We start from the raw sequence: 19,880 nt of genomic DNA, 5'->3' as shown, positions 1-19,880 counted from the left end.
ATAGAGTGACTACATTCTAGGTTAGAGCTTAATAATGATCTCACTACAGTGGTACCTCGGGTTACAGGCGCTTCAGGTTACAGACTCCACTAACCCAGAAGTAGTACCTCGGGTTAAGAACTTTGCTTCAGGATGAGAACAGAAATCGTGCCGCAGCAGTGGGAGGCCCCATTAGCTAAAGTGGTACCTCAGGTTAAGAACAGTTTCAGGTTAAGAACGGACCTCCGGAACGAAGTTCTTAACCAGAGGTACCACTGTATTAATATACTTCTTCTTAATTGTATTTCACTATTAATATACTTCTTCTTAATTGTATTTCAGTGCAACAATTACTTTGATAAAATACATATTTTGGTATGTGCAAATGGCTTGAGATACCTATTAGGTCCATAAATGGCCATATAGCATATATTCAACACAAAAAAAGCGACAATTTGTTGTTGACAAAGGACAGCTGGACATATAAAGGGCCCCATTACTCATCAAACCTAAATCTGGCCCTGCACGTGGTCACCACATTTGGCTCCTCCCAACATCTTGATGTCATGCACGCAACAATGGGACAACACGTCACACAAGTGACATGCCCCCCGCCCCCAAGCTTTTGCCTCTGGGCCTCTTTTATTCCTCTTTGCTTCCATAAATGCCACCTTGTTGTGAAGGAAACGTGTGTGGATGCCGATGCTGGTGACCGAGACTGAAGATTGCTGGGTGGAGCAGCAACAGCCAGCACCAAGAGCTGCTACAGGCCACCAGAGGCTTCCTAACACAGATGGCCTGCTGCCTGACTCAGCCATCGCCATCTCCTTCTGAGCAGCGCACTCCTGTTTTCGGAGGAGCGCCTGTCCTTTTTGGCCGTTGATACATTTAATCCTTCAGCGGCTTTCTCCGAAAAGAAGGAGGTGAGGACTGAACAGGCGCAGTCGCACGCACTCCGAGGGGAAGCCAGCTGTGGATTAAAGCAGACAGCAAGACATGATACACAGTCGCCCAGCGCATGAATAAAGAAGGAGCGCATTGGCAGAAGCGCACTGCACTGTCTTGAGCCTCTTATGCATATGGAAGAGTTCATCCCTCCCCTGAGCGGGGACAGGAGCAGGCTGAGCAAATAAAGGAATTGAAAAGGGATTACGGTTGAGCAAACCTGGATTTCCAAGGTACAGCTGCCTGTTTTGCAATGTTCCCCTTTGAGATCGGTAGCATTTGATCCCCTGGCTCCAACGATGCTCCCTGGACCAAGAAATACACCGCCTTCCCCTCTTATCGCTTTCCCGGGAATGCATGCTTCTTATGCGCTGCCAAGCACATCAGGACATTGTCGGTGCTCATTTCCTTCTGCAATGGCCGGGGAGAGCATCAGATGCCACTCATGGGGGTCCTCTGCCTTTCTGGAGGGGCTTTCCCTCTTTTGAAATAAATTTTTGATTTACAAGAATGTTGTTTAGTCGTTTAGTCGTGTCCGACTCTTTGTGACCCCATGGACCAGAGCACGCCAGGCACTCCTGTCTTCCACTGCCTCCCGCAGTTTGGTCAAACTCATGCTGGTAGCTTCGAGAACACTGTCCAACCATCTCGTCCTCTGTCGTCCCCTTCTCCTTGTGCCCTCCATCTTTCCCAACATCAGGGTCTTTTCCAGGGAGTCTTCTCTTCTCATGAGGTGGCCAAAGTATTGGAGCCTCAGCTTCAGGATCTGTCCTTCCAGTGAGCACTCAGGGCTGATTTCCTTCAGAATGGAGAGGTTTGATCTTCTTGCAGTCCATGGGACTCTCAAGAGTCTCCTCCAGCACCATAATTCAAAAGCATCCATTCAGCCTTCTTTATGGTCCAGCTCTCACTTCCATACATCACTACTGGAAAAACCATAGCTTTAATTATACAGACCTTTGTCGGCAAGGTGATGACTCTACTTTTAAAGATGCTGTCTAGGTTTGTCATGCTTTTCTGCCAAGAAGCAGGCGTCTTTTCATTTCGTGACTGCTGTCACCATCTGCAGTGATCATGGAGACCAAGAAACTAAAATCTATATAACAAAAACAATTCCAAATTCAAATATCGAGTTAACTCTGAATCTCCTTACTTCCCCCCATCGCTTCCGTGGATCCTATTGATATTGTTTTCCACTGCATATCAATACTTCTCCCATTTTTAATCTTTCTAAAATATCCGTACATTCCGTTACATTACAAGTGTGTTTAAAATCCTGCCAATGTTTTAACCTGCTTGCAATGATCTTGTATATAAATTATAAACTTTCCCCATTCATTTTTAAAGTTCTTGTCTTCTTGGTTTCCCAGTTAATTTCAGCATAGTCCATCAACTTGGTTTGCCATTCTTCTCTAGTCCTGGTTCCCTCTCTGGGTTAGTAGCGTCTGTGCAGCTGTTGTCACGAACATAAACAGTTTTTTTATGGGCCTTTGGGATCTCGATACCTACAATTCCTAATAAAAAAAAGCTTGTGGGTTTTTTTTTAGCAAAAGTTATTTTAAAAAATTTTTACATTTCATTGTATATCATTTCCCAGAATTTTTTAATTCCTTTACAGGTCCACCACATACGATAAAAGGTACCTTATTTTTCTTTGCATTTCCAGCCTATATTTGTACATGTTCTACACATGTTTGCTCATTTAACTGGGGTGCATCATTTTCATATAGTTTTCTTTCAGTAAAGAACATGCCGTAAATTTCAGGTCTATTTTCCAGAGCATCTCCCAGTCTATCTTTTGACTGCTCGCCGGAGATAGCTTGACTACAGTCGTTCGGGCATTGGTGGTTTCAAGACAGGGTTAATGCAATATACTCTTTCTGGAAACTGGCTTCCTGGAAACTGCATCTAGTGCAAAATGACGCAGCATGGTTCCTGACAGGAGTGAGACCTTGTCAGCATGTGCCATCTCTGCTCAGAGACTTACATATTTGTTACTGGCTCATGTTTAATATTGAGCCCTGACCGGCTTGTGCAGAGAAAGGAAAGGACCCAAGAGCTAAGGATTTAATCCCCATAGGAAGTCCAGCCTTCGGGTATATGTTCTCAAATTCAAAATTCAGGACTCCTGTAATCTTTCTTTTGTTGCTTAGTGTTATACATTTAGGTCTGCAGCTCCCTCTGCTGGAAATATAGATTTAATACACTTCTCAACTTCAGGCATCCTTTGTCAAATAGGACGGAAATTTTTAAGACAATTAATTTGCTTGCTTTGTCAATTGAACATTTTGAGTCTTTTAAAAATAATAATCCAGGGGCATCTTTTAAAATCAAGTAGTTTATATTACTAGTTATTACTGATAGTGTTTATTAGCTTAGCCTTGTTTTTTCAGAGTGTGCTGCTTCTTAAAAAAATAATTATGCATGCTAAACAAATAGAGATTTTCCTTCATAAATGCTGGGCGCTGCTTCACTTTATGCAACTGTTGTTTGTTTGGTCGGCTGTCTTTAATTTTTGTGTTTGTGCACATACTTGAAATCCACTTCTCAGAAAAACAGTTCATCAGTGGAAATTGTATTGCAATGTTACCAGAGAGCAGAGGAGCATTGAATTCCCCCCAGAAGCAAATGGGCAACAGGAAGTTGGCATATAATTGATGTTGGCAAGTAAGTGAAAGGCTCAGTTTCACGATTTTGCAGAACTAAGAGGCTGATAAGGTTGAGTTTTTGGCAAATTCCTCTTTCGGAGTTTGTGTCAGCACTTACATTTGGGAACACCCTGCCTATTGCTACCAGGCAGGCATCTTCGCTGTACAGTGGTACCTCGGGTTACATACGCTTCAGGTTACATATGCTTCAGGTTACAGACTCCGCTAACCCAGAAATAGTACCTCGGGTTAAGAACTTTGCTTCAGGATGAGAACAGAAATCGTGCAGCAGTGGCGCGGCGGCCCCATTAGCTAAAGTGGTGCTTCAGGTTAAGAACAGTTTCAGGTTAAGAACGGACCTCCGGAACGAATTAAGTACTTAACCAGAGGTACCACTGTACTTTTTTCGGCACCTAAAACATTTTTGTTTAGACCAGCCTACCCAGATATTTAGAAAGAACGGAAGTTTTTATCTGCTTTCAGTCCATTGTTATTCAAACTTTCTGAAAGTCTTAGATTGTTAATTTTTCTCACTGATACTTTTCTTTTCAATCATTTTATCGGTTTTATTTTTTTGAGCCACTTGTTTGCTGACCCCTGGACTAGGACAAGAACAAACCTGAGTGTGAAATCACCAAGAATAAGGACTAAGCTATTGGAAGGTTCGAGGAGGTTTGTGCCATCTAGTCAATCCCCTTGAAGGTGGGTTGAGACCCATGTTTTAATCTGTAACTGGTGTCACTCCCAAGAGGGAAGGAAAATCTCCCCCAAATTATGGCATTTACCTGCTTGAAACCCATCTCAAAATCTCGAGGTGCAAACTCAAGACCTATCAAAGCTCTAGTGTGAGTTTGAATTTGAAGGATATTTGCATTGAAACAGTTTTTTTTACAAAGTTTGACACGCTGCAAACTCAATTTAAGTCCATATGTATTAAGATCCATTCCAGTTTCAGCAAACCACTGGAAACTGAAGAATATAGCCCTCTATTATCTGCTACACCTGCACATCTGAAATAGTCGTTTGGACTTCCAGAGCAGAAAGAATCAGTGTGGAGGGTGTGATGAGTTTAGAAAGGAAAGGAGACAGAAAATTCAGAAACTATGAATAAAATCCACAGTAACCATGATACCAGCTTCAGAAAGTGTGTTAAAGAGTTTGGGACAGGATAAATGCACTGATCCCAGTACACAGCATAAACACAACAAACCCTAGATTTACACATCAGTTCAACCAGTGACCCTGTGAGGTAATGAGATGAGCTTTTTGGGGGGTATCCTATCTGTAAAATAATTAAATGGATGTTTACATAAGACTGGGTAAAGGGATGGTTGAGCAAAGGAGCACACAGCATTTCTTTATAGTTCAGAGAAAACAGTCCAAAACTAGACTCGCCTGGTTAAAAATTAGCACTATGCCACTGGGTTTTTTCCATGGCTATGGTTGGTTTAGCAAGTCACGAGTTAACCATGGAATTCGCCCACAGATGAACAAAGTATGGCTTCTCCAAAGCTTGGGTTTTCCCCCCATCTGCTCTTACCTTCTGCCTTTGTAGCTTGGTCAGCTTCTGGGGTGGAGTGACCAAATAAACCACATCATGTTGTACCTTTGTTACAACAAACCAAGGTTTTGCGAGCTAGTAACCACAGCTTTAGACCATGGATTGCTGGCAGTAAACAAACCATAGCTGAGCTGCTAACCAGGGCTCATTCATCATGGTAAGCCATGGTTTAATATGAACCATAAAGTAATATAAACCATGGTTTAATATTATCTGCAAACCAGGCCACTGAATATCTGATGGTGACAGCACCAAGGAGAAAGGAGAAAGAGAGAGCAAGCTTAATGCGGCAGTGTTTTTAGTCTTTTAACTGTGTTTATTGGAGCGGGGAGTTAAAATTAGGCAGCAATTGGAAGTGAAGGGGGAGATAACCAGACAGTCCCTGTTTTGAATAATACACATGATAAATTTCATATTAACATGAACAGTAAAAAGTCGACTTCTTGTTAAGTTTCCGGGGAGTTCGTTTCATTCCTCTATTGTCTCCTTTTTGCCAGTCTCTTGTCCCTCGAAGAGTGGATACTTGGCCTCCACATCAGCCCAGGTTATGTTGCCATTTGCAAGGTCCCGAACTATGGTGGGAAGCTCAGAGATCTGGAAGCAGGAAGAAGAAAGGGCACTTTCAGACTCCAGGATCAACACAGAGCTAATCAACTTTCTCAGAAGAACTATGGGGCTTAGTCCCCTTGAGACTGAACCGTTGCAGAATGTAGGCAGCCAGTTGTACCCAGCAATGGGTGGGCTCCTTCTTAGAACTGTAGAGTTCGAAGGAACCACAGGGGTCATCTAGTCCAGCGCCCTGCAATGCAGGAATCTTTTGCCCAATGTGGGGCTTTAACACACCACCCTGAGATTAAGAGTCTTGTGCTCTACCGACTGAGCTACGCCTTCAAAGGCTCATTGGACAGGATAAACACACGCCAGACCACAAGTTAAGATTCTTGTGTGCATTCTCTGCTTCACTGGTCACAACTCCCATCAGCCTCACTGCGCGGGCACTGCTTCCTTTTTCTCAGGATATTTCTGGATTATAATAAGGAGCCCAGGAAAATCCTATCCTTACCCTTGAAATAAAGGTACAGTGGTGCCTCGCAAGACGAAATTAATTCGTTCCGCAAGTTTTTTCTTCTTGCGAAGCACGGTTTCCCATAGGAATGCATTGAAAATCAATCAATGCGTTCTTATGGAGACCGTCCGGGGACAGAGGGGAAGCGCCGCGCACCTTCCCCTCTGTCCCCTCTTTTGAAGCAAGGGGCGGAGGGGAGAAGATCGCGCGCGCCTTCCCCTCTGTCCCCGGAGATTGCGGGGCTGGCAACGGGGAGAAGCGATCTTCTCCCCGCCGCCCCTTGCTTCAAAAGAGGTCCGGAGACAGCGGGGAAGACGCGCTGCGCTTCCCCGCTATCCCCGGAGCTTGCGGGGCAAACTTCGTTTTGCGAAGCAAGCCCATAGGGAAATGCGTCTTGCGAAGCGGCTAAGAAAATGAAAAACTCCTTCGTCTAGCGAGTTTTTCGTCTTCCGAGGCGTTCGTCTTGCGGGGTACCACTGTATCTGTTGAGGCTCAAGTTACAGGCATGTTGCAGCTGGTGTTTGCTCTCCCATGAACACAGAAGGGTCATGGTTCAGAGGTATTATTATTAATAATAAGAAGAATACCCTGCCCATCTGGCTGGGTTTCCCCAGCCACTCTGGACAGTTCTCTACAGAATAAACACAATAAAACATCAAACATTAAAAACTACCCTAAACAGGGCTGCTTTCAGATGTCTTCTAAAAGTCAGATAGCTGTTTACTTCCTTAACATCTGATGGGAGGGCGTTCCACAGGGTGGGCGCCACTACTGAGAATGCCCTCTGCCTGGTTCTCTACAACTTCACTTCTCACAAAGGGAACTGCCAGAAGGCCCTCGGAGCGGGACCTCAGTGTCAGGGCTGAACAATGGGAGTGGAGACACTCCAGGTATACTGGGCCGAGGTCATTTAGGGCTTTAAAGGTCAGCACCAACACTTTGAATTGTGCTCGGAAACGTACTGGGAGACAATGTAGGTATTTCAGGACCGGTATTATGTGGTCTCAGCGGCCGCTCCCAGTCACCAGTCTAGCTGCCGCATTCTGGATTAGTTGCAGTTTCTGAGTCACCTTCAAAGTAGCCCCACATAGAACACATTGCAGTAGTCCAACCAGGAGATAACCAGAGCATGCACCACTCTGGCGAGACAGTCCGCGGACAGGTAGGGTCTCACAGTCTGTGTACCAGATGGAGCTGGTAGACAGCTCCCTTGGACACACAATGCGCCTCCATGGACAGCTGTGAGTCCAGAATGACTCCCAGGCTGAGCACCTGGTCTTTCAGAGGCAGTTACCCCATTCAGGACCAGGGAGTCCCTCACACCAGCCCGCCCCGTTCCCCCAAAGACAATACTTCTGTCTTGTCAGGATTCAACCTCAATCTGCCATCCATCCTCTAACCACCTCCAGACACTGTGCACGCAGAAGGACTCCAGCATTTTCAGGCTGGCCCAGAAATGGACGCAGCCAGAAACCCTAGAGAGCTGCTGCCAGCCAGTGTAAGCAATACTGGACTAGATGGACTAATGACCTGACTTAGGATGAGAACACAGGACAGCTGCATTATACTGTTTCCCAACCACCACTGGTTGTAAGAGGGGACTCGTCTCATTCTATTCATTCAACATGGCGTGTTTTTAGCTCCTTCTGCTTCTACCTGCGCCCACACCGATTCTGGCCCCAATCAGGCCACAGTTCAAAGCAAGCAGGACTTTCCACACCTTTCTCTTCCGGTTGCTTGCCTCAAACCTCCAACTTGTCCCCCGCCCCAGCGCAAAGGGCACAGCCTACCTCAGCTCGTATCTGGCGCATGGAGTCGCGGTCTCGCAAGGTGGCCGTGTGCGGCGACCGGTTGACCGTGTCAAAGTCAATCGTGATCCCAAAAGCCACGCCGATCTCATCCGTCCTGGCGTAGCGCCGGCCGATGGATCCGGAGGAGTCGTCCACCTTGTGGGAGACCCCGTTTCTTGTGAGGGCTTCGGCTGCAAGAGGAAACAAAGGTGTGTACTGTTTTATTGAGTCGGCTAGCTTTATAGAGAATTTAAATGGGAGAAGAGAAGAAATGGGAGTCCCCCACAGAAGGATGACTGGAAACCTCAGCGGATCAAAGTCCAGCCCAAGTTTGTTTTATTTAAAGGGTTGGATATTTGCACAGCCCTTGATAATTGGGTGGAATGTCTAATTTAAACCACAGAGAGAGACAGCTGTAACTGGAAACTAAATTCAGTGTTGTTGCCATGAACTAGAATACAGTGGTACCTTGGTTTACAACCATAACCCGTTCCAGAGGTCCGTTTGTAAACCAAAACAGGTTGTAACCTAAGGAGCACTTTCGCCAATGGGGCTAATCTAGTCCTGCAATGCAGGAATCGTTTGCCCAATGTGGGACTCAAACCCACAACCCCTGAAATTAGGAGTCTTGTGCTCTAATAACTGAGCAAAGGGCACCTGAAGCCAAAAGGGAAGCGTATATCCTAAATATGAACCAGTTTCCATGGCCAGTTGTGGTTTTTTTTCCTGTCGGGGAATGCTCAACCACAGGCGTAGGGAACCCTTTCCACCCCGAGGGCCACATTCCCTCTGAGTTAACCTCCTGAGGGCCACATGCCAGCAGATGGATGTACGGTAAAGGTAAAAGGTAAAGGGACCCCTGACCATTAGGTCCAGTTGTGACCGACTCTGGGGTTGCAGCGCTCATCTCGCTTTATTGGCCGAGGGAGCCGGCGTATGGCTTCCCGGTCATGTGGCCAGCATGACTAAGCTGCTTCTGGTGAACCAGAGCAGCGCACAGAAACGCCGTTTACCTTCCTGCCGGAGTGGTACCTATTTATCTACTTGCACTTTGACATGCTTTCGAACTGCTAGGTTGGCAGGAGCAGGGACCGAGCAACGGGAGCTCACCCTGTCACAGGGATTCGAACCGCCGACCTTCTGATCGGCAAGCCCTAGGCTCTGTGGTTTAACCCACAGCGCCACCCGCGTCCCTGCAGATGGATGTAGCCAGGGGCAAAAGCAAGTAGAGCAACAGGTGCAACTGCAGGCTACATTCCACACTTGTGCCACTGGTTTCTGCATCCACACCTCTCTCCATCCAGCAAGCAAGAGGCATGATCACAGTTCATGCTGGTCAGCTGAAAGCACTCCAGGACAGGGCAAGGCAAGGCCAGTGAGGGGCAAGGTCTGGGATGAAGAGTCCTGAGAGACATATAAAAGAGTCCCAAAGGGTTGCATTCAGACCCTGCCCCTGAGGTTCCCCACCTCTGCTCAAGCACAATGAAGTCGCATCAGTGAAACAAATCGTGTAAAAAAACCTGGTCAATCCCCTTTCCTACTGAACACCCTCAATTCATTGATGCAATCACAGCTTTGTTAACACAGGGAAGCCAGGAAGCTACTCACATAGTTCCTTCACAAACGGAATGAATTCCTGGTTTTGGCTCAGGGGAAGGACAGAGCACTTGAACGGCGCCACCACAGCAGGGAAACTGAAGTACTGGTGGAGAGAGAAAAGCAAAACAGGTGATCAGGCAGGGGAAACCGACAGATCCAGAGTGGAAGAGTATTCATCTGAATTTGATGGGAATTAGGGGTAAACTGGAAGGTTCCCCCGCCCCAATCAATTCTGCTCTACGTATGCTATGTGACTAGAAGACTCTGATTTTGTGCTCTGATTAAGTAGTGAAAAGAACATTCATTTTGATCTTGCAATTTGGACCTTCCGCTGCAGATGCTTTTCTTTCTTTTTTGCCAAGTCCAGATTCCTTCACCCACGCAAATTAATGGGAAAAGAAAAGCTGAACCTCAATCTTAAGTGGGGCAAAGGGCACAGAAGAATAGGCAGAATGGAAGGTACTGAGGATTGGGGGGAATTAAATACAGAAAGCTAGAACCTATGTTTGTGTTCATACAAGCTTCTCCAGGTGACCAAATTGTTCCTTCCATATATACAAATATTGGATATGTGCATAGAAACATATGACCATTTAACAGACAACAAATTATTTGTTTTCTACTTCAAAAATAAGGCTGGAAGCCTAACTTTTTTTACAAGACTCCGGAGTTAGAGAGCTATTTCATACATTTCAGATTTCCAACAAAGAAATATTCTGAGTAGGAAAATGCTTATCATGACATGTGGAGTGTGGAGTTGGGGTGCAAGTGTTTCATGTGCCCCAAACAAACTGATCAGGCAGTTATGTGCATACCTGGAAATGAATTGTGTGCAGGAAGTCATAATTGTGTCAGGTAGCCTAACACAATTGCTGCTTGTCTGTGAGGTTAATTTTATTCCCATTTTACAGACGGGAGAAAGGGAGCGGAGAGAAAGAGCTATGACTCAAGGCCGCTGGGGGCTGAGTAGGCTCTAAGCCAAGTCTGCAATGCCCAAATCCAGCCTACAATGCTGGGGCTACAAAATCCGCAGAGCCTCCCATAGGAAGCCATCGACATGCATCAACTCTGAAACCAGACCAAAGTCACAGATGGGAAATCCTACCGTCCGTTGCTCATCTCCCTCCCGGATGCGGAACGTGTGCTCAAATATCGTGTACATGATTCTTCCGATACCAAACGAAGGCTCAATCACATTGGGGACAATCTCTTCCACTAGAAAACAGATAGGCAAAAAAAGGGTATGTTTTTCCAACTCAGGTTGGAAGCCATGGAAGCTTTTTGCGTTCATAACAATTCTGTCCAACAGTGACAGGGCTCCAAGGTTGCCACTGTAACGCGCACAAACATTACTCTCTCAATTTCACCGTATGGAGTAATTACCGTATTTTTTGCCCTATAGGATGCACTTTTTCCTCTCCAAAGATGAAGGGGAAATGTGCCCTATGGGGCGAATGCAGGCTTTCGCTTAAGCCTGGAGAGCGAGAGGGGTCAGTGCGCACTGACCCCTCTCGCTCTCCAGGCTTCAGGAAGCTATCCGCAAGCCTTGGGAGCCCGGCGTGACTTCCCGCCGGGCTCCCAAGGCTTGTGGATAGCAGCCTGTTCTGGGGGCTGGGGAAGCTCGGGCTTCCCCCACGCCAGCCCCACACCTGGGGGGGGGGGGATAATATTTTTTTTCTTTATTTCCCCCCCCCCAAAAAAAACTAGGTGCGCCCTATGAGCCGGTGTGTCCTATAGGGCGAAAAATTCAGTAGATCAGGCTTCCTCAACCTTGGCCCTCCAAATGTTTTTGGCCTACAACTCCCATGATCCCTTGCTAGCAGGACCAGTGGCCAGGGATGATGGGAACTGTAGTCTCAAAACATCTGAAGGGCAGAGGTTGAGGAAGCCTGAATTATATCAACGCCAGTGGCCCCAGCAGAGGTAAGGCACTGCCATGGGAACTGCGCATCCCAGTCAAACCAAGTGAATGGCGTCTGATCACATTTATAATGGTGGTTTGTGCCCCCTGATCAAAAGGAAGCCATTTCAGTGCTTGTCACGCTGCCGATGAAAAACAGCCGTTCCAGCGTTTCTCAAACTTGGGTCCCCTGCTGTTGATGGACTACAACTCCCATTATCCCTGACTGCTGGGGTCCTGGGTAGCTAGGGAAGATGGGAGTTGTAGTCCAACTATAGCTGCAGAAGAAACACTGCATAAGGCTGCAATTAGATGTGATACAGTGAATGGGAAGGAAGTCTCCCACTGATTTGGGGCAGGGGACAGTCTTCTGGCTGTGATCTTTACTATTTTATAGCAGCAGGTACATGTTGGAATCTGCGTTCAACCGAGTTGATAAAGCTCATGTTCTGGAATCACCCTCTGACGTGATTAACGACCTGAGCCTTTGATGAGGCTCCGGGCACATTCCCATTCAGCAGAGAATCAAAGCAGCACGTGGAAGTGATGAGATTTATGGCTACAGCGCTATGCTTTATTTTCTAAGCTACGCAGACAGAAAAATACATCCTCTCTCTGTGAAAGCAACTGAAAAAAACAAAGGAACATGAAACCAGTAATGACACATCCATCTCCCGTCTCCCATGAGACTTCCAACAGCCTGGAATGTCTCTGGAATGTAAACAGAGTCTTGTGACTCCAAAGCACTGCACAGTGGCAAACAGAAACTAACATCACAGGGAAACCTACCATGTAAGGTTTTCTGGAACCTCTTCACGCCGACCATGTCCTTTGTTAGTTGAAAAGTTTTCCCTTCCGTTTCAAAAGTAAATTCCCTGAAAAGAAAAGGTGACTCAGAATCAATACCAGGCTCTTTTCCTTCCAGAGGACGCTGTGGAGTTAAAGGAAAACAGCAGCAGCAGTGACCTTCCAGTCCAAAAAGCAGGTCCAGCAGATGCCAGGAGAAGTTGAAGGTCATCAAAGGTATTTCAAAAAATAGTTATGAATGAACAACCAGGTCAGCTCAAGGATCCCCAACAACATCCTAACTAGGTTTATACTTCCTGAAAATAAACAGCTGAGGAAGAGCAGGTAATCCTTTTCTGCAATCTTCATTCAATGGATTTAGACAGTCCATCATCATCTCCATAGGCTTGGCGCTTGGTTGCCAACCCCTAACCTCTACGATCACTATGCTCAGGAAGTTTAGAGTACTGCATCTTGAGATCAGGGATTATAGAAATTAAGTAAATATAGCAAATGCTAACAAAAATGGTGGTTACGTATTTATCTATAGGAATTACTATAAACCTCCAACTCAAAATATTACAGTGGTGTACAATAAAATCATTAACGTCTCATAAAATACAGAACCAAGGCCAAATCAAATTATTTCTCCCTTTTGTTCTGAGAGTGTTTGGGGAGAAATTTGTTACGTTTTGTTCTTTTTAAAAGGAACTAGTAGGGAAACGCAATCCATGAAATGAAGGGGATTATGGGAATTGGAGGAAAGTATTGCAGATGGAGAATATAGAGTGGGAAAGACCCAGTCAAATCAATTTTGCAACATACTGATTAGCCTAATAAAGGTGTTGCTCTAATGCGGATGTAGGCCATGGGTAGGCAAACTAAGGACCGCAGACCGGATCAGACCCAATTGCCTTCTGGATCCGGCCCGTGGATGGTCCAGGAATCACCGCGTGGATCACCAGGACACGCGTTCTTTCCCTCTCCCTCACACGGCAGCAGAAGCCTCCTCCCTTCCAGCTTCTCCCTGCCCTGCCTAGAGGAGGAAGGAGGCTGGGCTTTGTTGAAGCAAGCAGCAGCAGCGATCGAGAAGCCACCATTTTAAGCAGCCCCTCTCCAGAGCCCTTTCACGTGTTGCTCATCATCCCTCCACCACCACCGTCAGCCCCTGTCACTCGCAGGACACAGGTAAGCAGCCACCAGGGCTCGTGGTGCTCTTGAATCATTTTTATTTTTTTCAAAATATAGTCCAGCCCCCCACAAGGTCTGAGGGGCAGTGGACCAGCCCCCTGCTGAAAAAGTTTGCTGACCCCTTGGCAAATGAGCATACTTCTGTGGATTTTGTGATATTTTTTTAATGAAGAAAAAGGAGGGTCAACTGGGAGCCTTTGCTGATTGGTGGCCGATTCAGTCTCCTTACATCTTCTAATCCAAATTTTTAAGTAAAAATTGCTCAGGCTTTTTCAGATCTTTCACATGCTCTTTCACCCTTGCCAAAGCTCTTGGGTGTGCTGGAAGAGGATATATGTACTACTGGTTCTTGTGATCCAAGAGCAAATTTCATCTACGAAAAATAGATTTCTGCAGACATGCTACAGAGTTGACACAAATGACAGTTTGCTAGCCGCATCGTCAACAAAACCCGAGATAGCCTGAGATCAGAAAGCAAAGCCCCGGAACCAAAGCACTCTCTGGGTGACAATTCAGTCGCAAGTTATTTGTGCTCCAATCTGAGCATCGCAGCACAAGCTGGTGGGTGAAAAGTGCCTGATTCACCTCCCTCAGGCTCAAACACTTACCCTTTTTCATTCAACAGTTTCTCCATCTCATTGATGTAGCACTCATCGCAGATGGAAAGGTATTCCAGCACCAGTTTGGCGTCCTTCTTGTAAGCCTTGCCAATGGCTCCCTTATTTGCTTCGAACTGAACGACGTTGGCTGTTTTGTGCAGGTTGCGTTAAGGAATCCCAAGGGAACAGGAGGAACATGAAAAACTTAAAACAAATCCTTATTTCCAGATGAACAGGCTTTGGACTCTAATGTAATGTAATAGAAAACTACAGTGGTACCTCAGGTTACATACGCTTCAGGTTACAGACTCCGCTAACCCAGAAATAGTGCTTTAGGTTAAGAACTTTGCTTCAGGATGAGAACAGAAATCGGGCTCCGGCAGCACGGCAGCAGCAGGAGGCCCCATCAGCTAAAGTGCTGCTTCAGGTTAAGAACAGTTTCAGGTTAAGGACGGACCTCTGGAACAAATTAAGTACTTAACCCGAGGTACCACTGTATCTTTAGAAAGATGTTTCCCGCAAAAGCATTTTATTTTAAAATGCGATTTAATTTTTTAAAAAAATCTGTTTTTTAAAAAAAGAATCGTATCTGTGTGTGTTGTGTGTGTATGTAAAATATCATCGATTTTTACGCCCCCCTGGCTTCAAGAGAGCTTTCTGAATTTACTCCCAGCAGCCTCACAAACGGAAACCCATTAGGTGAACCCGCACATACTTCCAGCCCAATTCCCCGTCAGTTTGAACTGTTTTATTTCTGAAAGGATATGGGTTCCTTCAGAGGCTTTTCAGCTACAAGAGGAACTTTGGTGGCTCTGGCGTGGCATAAGAGGTCGTAGCAGGAGCGGTCAGCACAGCCAACAATTTCAATCCACCCCTGAAAGAAGAAAAAAGGGTTTGCCTCTGTTCAGCACACCGCCGCGTGAGTTAGCCAAACTCTCTCCTCTCCCTGCTTCCCCTCGATTAATACAGAAGCCTCTGCAGCTATCAAATCACTTACGTAGGATGTTTTGGACTCTGCATCCCAGCAGTCACAGGCGTAGTGGGCCATTTCGTTCTCCATGTGTTGTCGGAAGCGCAGCTTGTTTGGAGAGATGCCGACTTTGACAAGGTAGAGGTAGATGCGGCCAATGAAGTAACCGAGCACCGAGTTATTGATTACACCCTGAAAGGAGAGGGAGAGAGAGATGGGATTCCAAAAGCCAAAAACTGCTTCCTTAAGTAAATGTGCACTGAAGAATGGATGCTTTTGAATTCTGGTGCTGGATGAGAATCTTGAGAGTCCCATGGACTGCAAGAAGATCAAACCTATCCATTCTGAAGGAAATCAGCCCTGAGTGTTCACTGGAAGGACAGATCCTGAAGCTGAGGCTCCAAGACTTTGGCCACCTCATGAGAAGAGAAGACTCCCTGGAAAAGACCCTGGTGTTGGGAAAGATGGAGGGCACAAGGAGAAGGGGATGACAGAGGACGAGATGGTTGGACAGTGTTCTCAAAGCTACCAGCATGAGTTTGACCAAACTGCGGGAGGCAGTGGAATACAGGAGTGCCTGGCGTGCTCTGGTCCATGGGATCACGAAGAGTCAGACACGACTAAACAACAACAGTGTTGCACACCTTGTGTTCACTGTTAGAAGCTCAGATGTACTATATAAGCTAATTGCCAAATGGCACCTTAAACCTAGGTTGCGGTTACCACAATGGACTGTCTAGGTGCCTCTTTTTTTACAACAGAGTTTTTTCTATTGCAGTTGTTATTGTGGCTGTTGTTCATTTCTATACCGCTTTATATGTTATATTTATAAATCTCAAAGCGGTATATAACACATTCATACTTCAAATTGAACGATCCAGAATTAAACAAATTCAAGCTTCGAGGACAGTGTTTCAGATTCTCCTGAGTGGCATTTTCCTTTCCACAGTCACCAACCAGAGATCTCCACATGGTTGCAACTGGACCTGCGCCAGTAGCAAATCATACCTGGTGCCTAGGGAGTTTCGAACACTGCTTGAGTTGTGGTACGAAATACAGGGCCCTTTCCCATTAAATTTCAACTGCATCCTCCATGTATTGAATAAGGAAAGTTAGGTTAGGACCAATCTTTTTATCAATTCCACAGGATTTTGATGCCGAGGTGTTTTAAGGGCTTGTTCACAGCTGAGCAGTGGGGCCCACAACCAAATCTCAACAATGGTTATCAGAAGGCCAATTTTTTGTCAACATGGTGAAGATTCCTACGTGTAGTAACGGCAAACCCAACATGTCTCTGTCTTGGAAAATCAGGATTTTAGTTCTGGAAAGGTGCTGAGACTTTCCATCATAGTTACAGGTAGGTAGCCGTGTTGGTTTGTCGTAGTTGAAACAAACTAAAATTCCTTTCAGCAGCACCTTAGAGACCAACTAAGTTTGTTATTGGTATGAGCTTTCGTGTGCATGCACACTTCTTCAGATACCAGATACTTTACATCATAGTTAAGGCTAAACTTGTAGAGTGAATACAGAATTACCGTTTTTTTTTTGCTCTATAAGACTCACTTTTCCCCTCCTAAAAAGTAAGGGGAAATGTGTGTGCGTCTTATGGAGCGAATGTAGGCTGCGCAGCTATCCCAGAAGCCAGAACAGCAAGAGGGATTGCTGCTTTCACTGCGCAGTGATCCCTCTTGCTGTTTTGGCTTCTGAGATTCAGAATATTTTTTTTTCTTGTTTTCCTCCTCCAAAAACTAGGTGCGTCTTGTGGTCTGGTGCGTCTTATAGAGCGAAAAATACGGTAATCTGTGTTGCTTCTTGTTCAGAAATTGCAATACGCAGACCTCATCTAGTTCTCCACAGAATTCATGGTGTTCTCTTCCACATTTCCTTCACACGCTTCTACTGCAAAACAACCTTTCAATACCTGCTCAACAGCATCCCCCAGACGCATGGAATGAGCCGACTGCCCACTGGTCTGGGCTTTGGAAGAGAACAAGAGGATGTGAAGGTCTGCTACATTCTGGAACTTAGGGTGATGCTTCTCACTGGGATCCACAAAATGCTCAATTTCTGCCATTGTGAATTCTCTAAAAGACAAAGGCATGTCCTAGGTTTAGTAGCTATTCTGTCTGAGAGCCACTATAGCATCTCCCATAAAGGTGAGATAACCCACAAGCACAACACCACGTACATATGTCAAGCCATCTCAATGTCTCGTGGCGTCCCAGACTCAGAGAGCTGGAGTCACCCAGTGGACACTGGGATAGGGAACCCAAGGGCAAAGTTCATGCTAAAGCTGCAAGCACTTGGCACCATATATTCAATTATAAATTATACAAGTATAAGTTATACAATTATATATTCAATTGTAAAGAGAACAAACAGAACAGAGAATATATAAAAGCCACCCAAAGAACAAATAAGTGCAGTGAAAATCTCAAGACAGTTGCAACAGTAACCAGTCGACCTAAAACCATTTCCCCTCCCTCGCAAAAAAAACCACACCAAATATCTGCATTGTGGAATTTTCTACTTCTGGGGATCCAGTTAAAGTCAATGTGGGAAAGCAAAGTAAAAATGACAAATATTCACAAATTTATGATATGCCACAGACAGTTCTGTTGATATTTCCAATGATTATGCAACAGGGTCTTTTTAGAAATCAACATGTAGAGAGGTAACTGCATGGGGATCATTTTAGGAAGACACACCCATGGTTCCATTCCCTTACAAGTTGAGAGAGAGGGAGAAAAAGATAAAGTCTGTGTGTAGTTTTCACAAACTCTGTCATAGAAGATTGCTTACAGTACCTGACTCTAATGAGGCCTGAGCGAGGAGAGATCTCATTCCTGAAGGAATTCCCAATCTGAGCAGCAGCAAAAGGAAGTTTGCCTTGGTTAAATTCCAAGAGGCGTTTAAAGTTCAGGAAGATCCCCTGTGCAGTTTCCGGTCTCAGGTAACTTAAAAAACACACACAAATAAAATACAACAATGAAAGCAACTGAGAAGCAGAGAAAATAACTCTTCTGAGAGCAGAGGGGCCTTGTTCCCCAACTTTTTATCTGGGACAAATTGTCTTGCAATCGAAAAGTACAACCAGCATCTCTCCCCCGACTGCTCAGACTCCCTTTGCTGGCTTGAGGGGGGAAAGGTTCTGAGCCTCAATAATTCCCCCTGACCCACCCCCAAATTTATTATCAGGGCTTGCATCTGGTTCCATATTCTCAGTGTCTTCCTGCTCCTGTGCTTGTTTTTCTAGGAACAGGAACACTAAATACTGTTCGATTTTAAACCAATTTTCACTTTATTGCTTTACTGCACCCTATGATACAAGTAGCTGACAGCCGGAGGCATCATTGCTGCTTATCTGTCTTATGGCCACATAATTAAACACTAGGAAGACCTTTCTAACAGCAAGAGCTGTTCAACAGTGGAATGGATTCCCTCGGGAGGTGGTGGACTCTCCTTCCTTGGAGGTTTTTAAGCAAAGGTTGGATGGTCATCTGTCATGGATGCTTTAGCTGAAATTCCTGCATTGAAGGGGGTGGGACTAGATGACCCTCAGAACCCCTTCCAACTCTGATACTTTTCTAAGCTTATAAAATTAAAGATTGCAAGGCTGGTCTAGCCAAAGAGAGATGCTGCAAATAACCCACTCAGCAGTAAATTTGGTCACCTTTATGTTATATTAGGATAAGAACAAAAACACCCCATATTGAGCTGAGTTGACTACCATGGCCTGGTGCAAATATTTCCTGTCAAAGGCTCAGGATCGATTCCCAAACGATTTTTTTTTTAATTTAGCTCATTCCTAGCTCCATGACTTGGTAAATCTTCCAACCCCAGAATTCCCAAATCGCATGTGGGAAAACACCACTACTCTTGAGAATCTGCGGGTTTGGGGTGCGGGAAGCAGTCTTAATTGTTTTATACATCACTACCCCAGTCCCTCCTCCATCACTAGTAGGTTCACCAACACACACACACCACCCCAAACAAATTGAAGATCTCCAATACCTCCTCTTGGGGAGGGTATAAGCAGAACACAATAGAATGTATTCAACTGTAGCACGAGTCAGTCACCCTTGCCAAGCCCAGCAGGTCACAATAAATATGTCAACATTCATGCTTAATATATACCCTGGCATGTTTCCCCCAGGCCCGATAGAGGTCTTGAACATAAGATTGAAGGACACCGGAGGACTTAGGTCATTTCCAGTAATGGGAGACTTCACGTTGTAGTTCACAAACAGATCCGCAAGCTCTTCCTGGCCGTAGTTGTCCAACTAGGAGCAAAACATGAAAGGCATTTAACACAGGAAACTGCAGCAAAGACTTACTTCTATCCACCCTCTCTCCTCTTTAAAAAGACACCAGCCCCTTATGAGAAACTGCAAAGCATTGATCCTGGCATTTTACTGGAGGAAGCAACAAGCATGGATTTGCCAGCGCAGCCTCTTACAAGGACATCCTGCTGATGGGATAAGGGTCCAGAGCAACACAGACAAACAGAAACACTGTCACACGTTTCCCAAAGTGTGCTATGAAGAGGGCTGGCAGGGAAAGAGCAGGAACCTGTGGCCCTTCAGATGCTGCCAGACTACAACTCCCATCATCCTTCACTGCTGACCAGGTGAATGTGAACCAGATCTTGAGGGCCACAGGTTCCCCCTCTCCCTGCCTCAGAAAGTAAATTAAAAAGCCCACAATCCTTCTATATTTTCATGCCCCAACCCAATGTCAGCTGTTTGTGAGGATCAGGAAACCAAATCTGCAAGTTGAAGGACGTTGAGATTAGTGCACAATGGGTACAAGGAGGAACAACCCCTTTTCCTTCTCTTGCGAGGTT

At 45.5% G+C, this 19,880-nt stretch overlaps 1 protein-coding gene across 1 annotated transcript in view; it reads right to left on the bottom strand.

Annotated features, from left to right (window-relative positions):
- Positions 1 to 5,428: 5,428 nt before the first annotated feature.
- Positions 5,429 to 19,880, bottom strand: part of GARS1 (glycyl-tRNA synthetase 1) — a 28,509-nt gene continuing 14,057 nt past the window's right edge. The window contains exons 7-17 of the mRNA XM_081882784.1: positions 19,172 to 19,317; positions 17,842 to 17,991; positions 16,956 to 17,118; positions 15,062 to 15,226; positions 14,831 to 14,938; positions 14,074 to 14,219; positions 12,278 to 12,363; positions 10,694 to 10,803; positions 9,598 to 9,691; positions 7,990 to 8,180; positions 5,429 to 5,727 (exon numbers count right to left, since the gene is read on the bottom strand). Of these exons, the coding sequence (XP_081738910.1) occupies positions 5,602 to 5,727; positions 7,990 to 8,180; positions 9,598 to 9,691; positions 10,694 to 10,803; positions 12,278 to 12,363; positions 14,074 to 14,219; positions 14,831 to 14,938; positions 15,062 to 15,226; positions 16,956 to 17,118; positions 17,842 to 17,991; positions 19,172 to 19,317 (1,485 nt within the window). The 3' untranslated portion in view covers positions 5,429 to 5,601. The remainder of the gene's footprint in view (positions 5,728 to 7,989; positions 8,181 to 9,597; positions 9,692 to 10,693; positions 10,804 to 12,277; positions 12,364 to 14,073; positions 14,220 to 14,830; positions 14,939 to 15,061; positions 15,227 to 16,955; positions 17,119 to 17,841; positions 17,992 to 19,171; positions 19,318 to 19,880) is intronic.

The sequence above is a fragment of the Podarcis melisellensis genome (genome assembly GCF_964234715.1).
Source record: "Podarcis melisellensis genome assembly, chromosome: 12".
Taxonomy (NCBI): domain Eukaryota; kingdom Metazoa; phylum Chordata; class Lepidosauria; order Squamata; family Lacertidae; genus Podarcis; species Podarcis melisellensis.
This window is presented reverse-complemented; position numbering and strand designations above follow the sequence as displayed.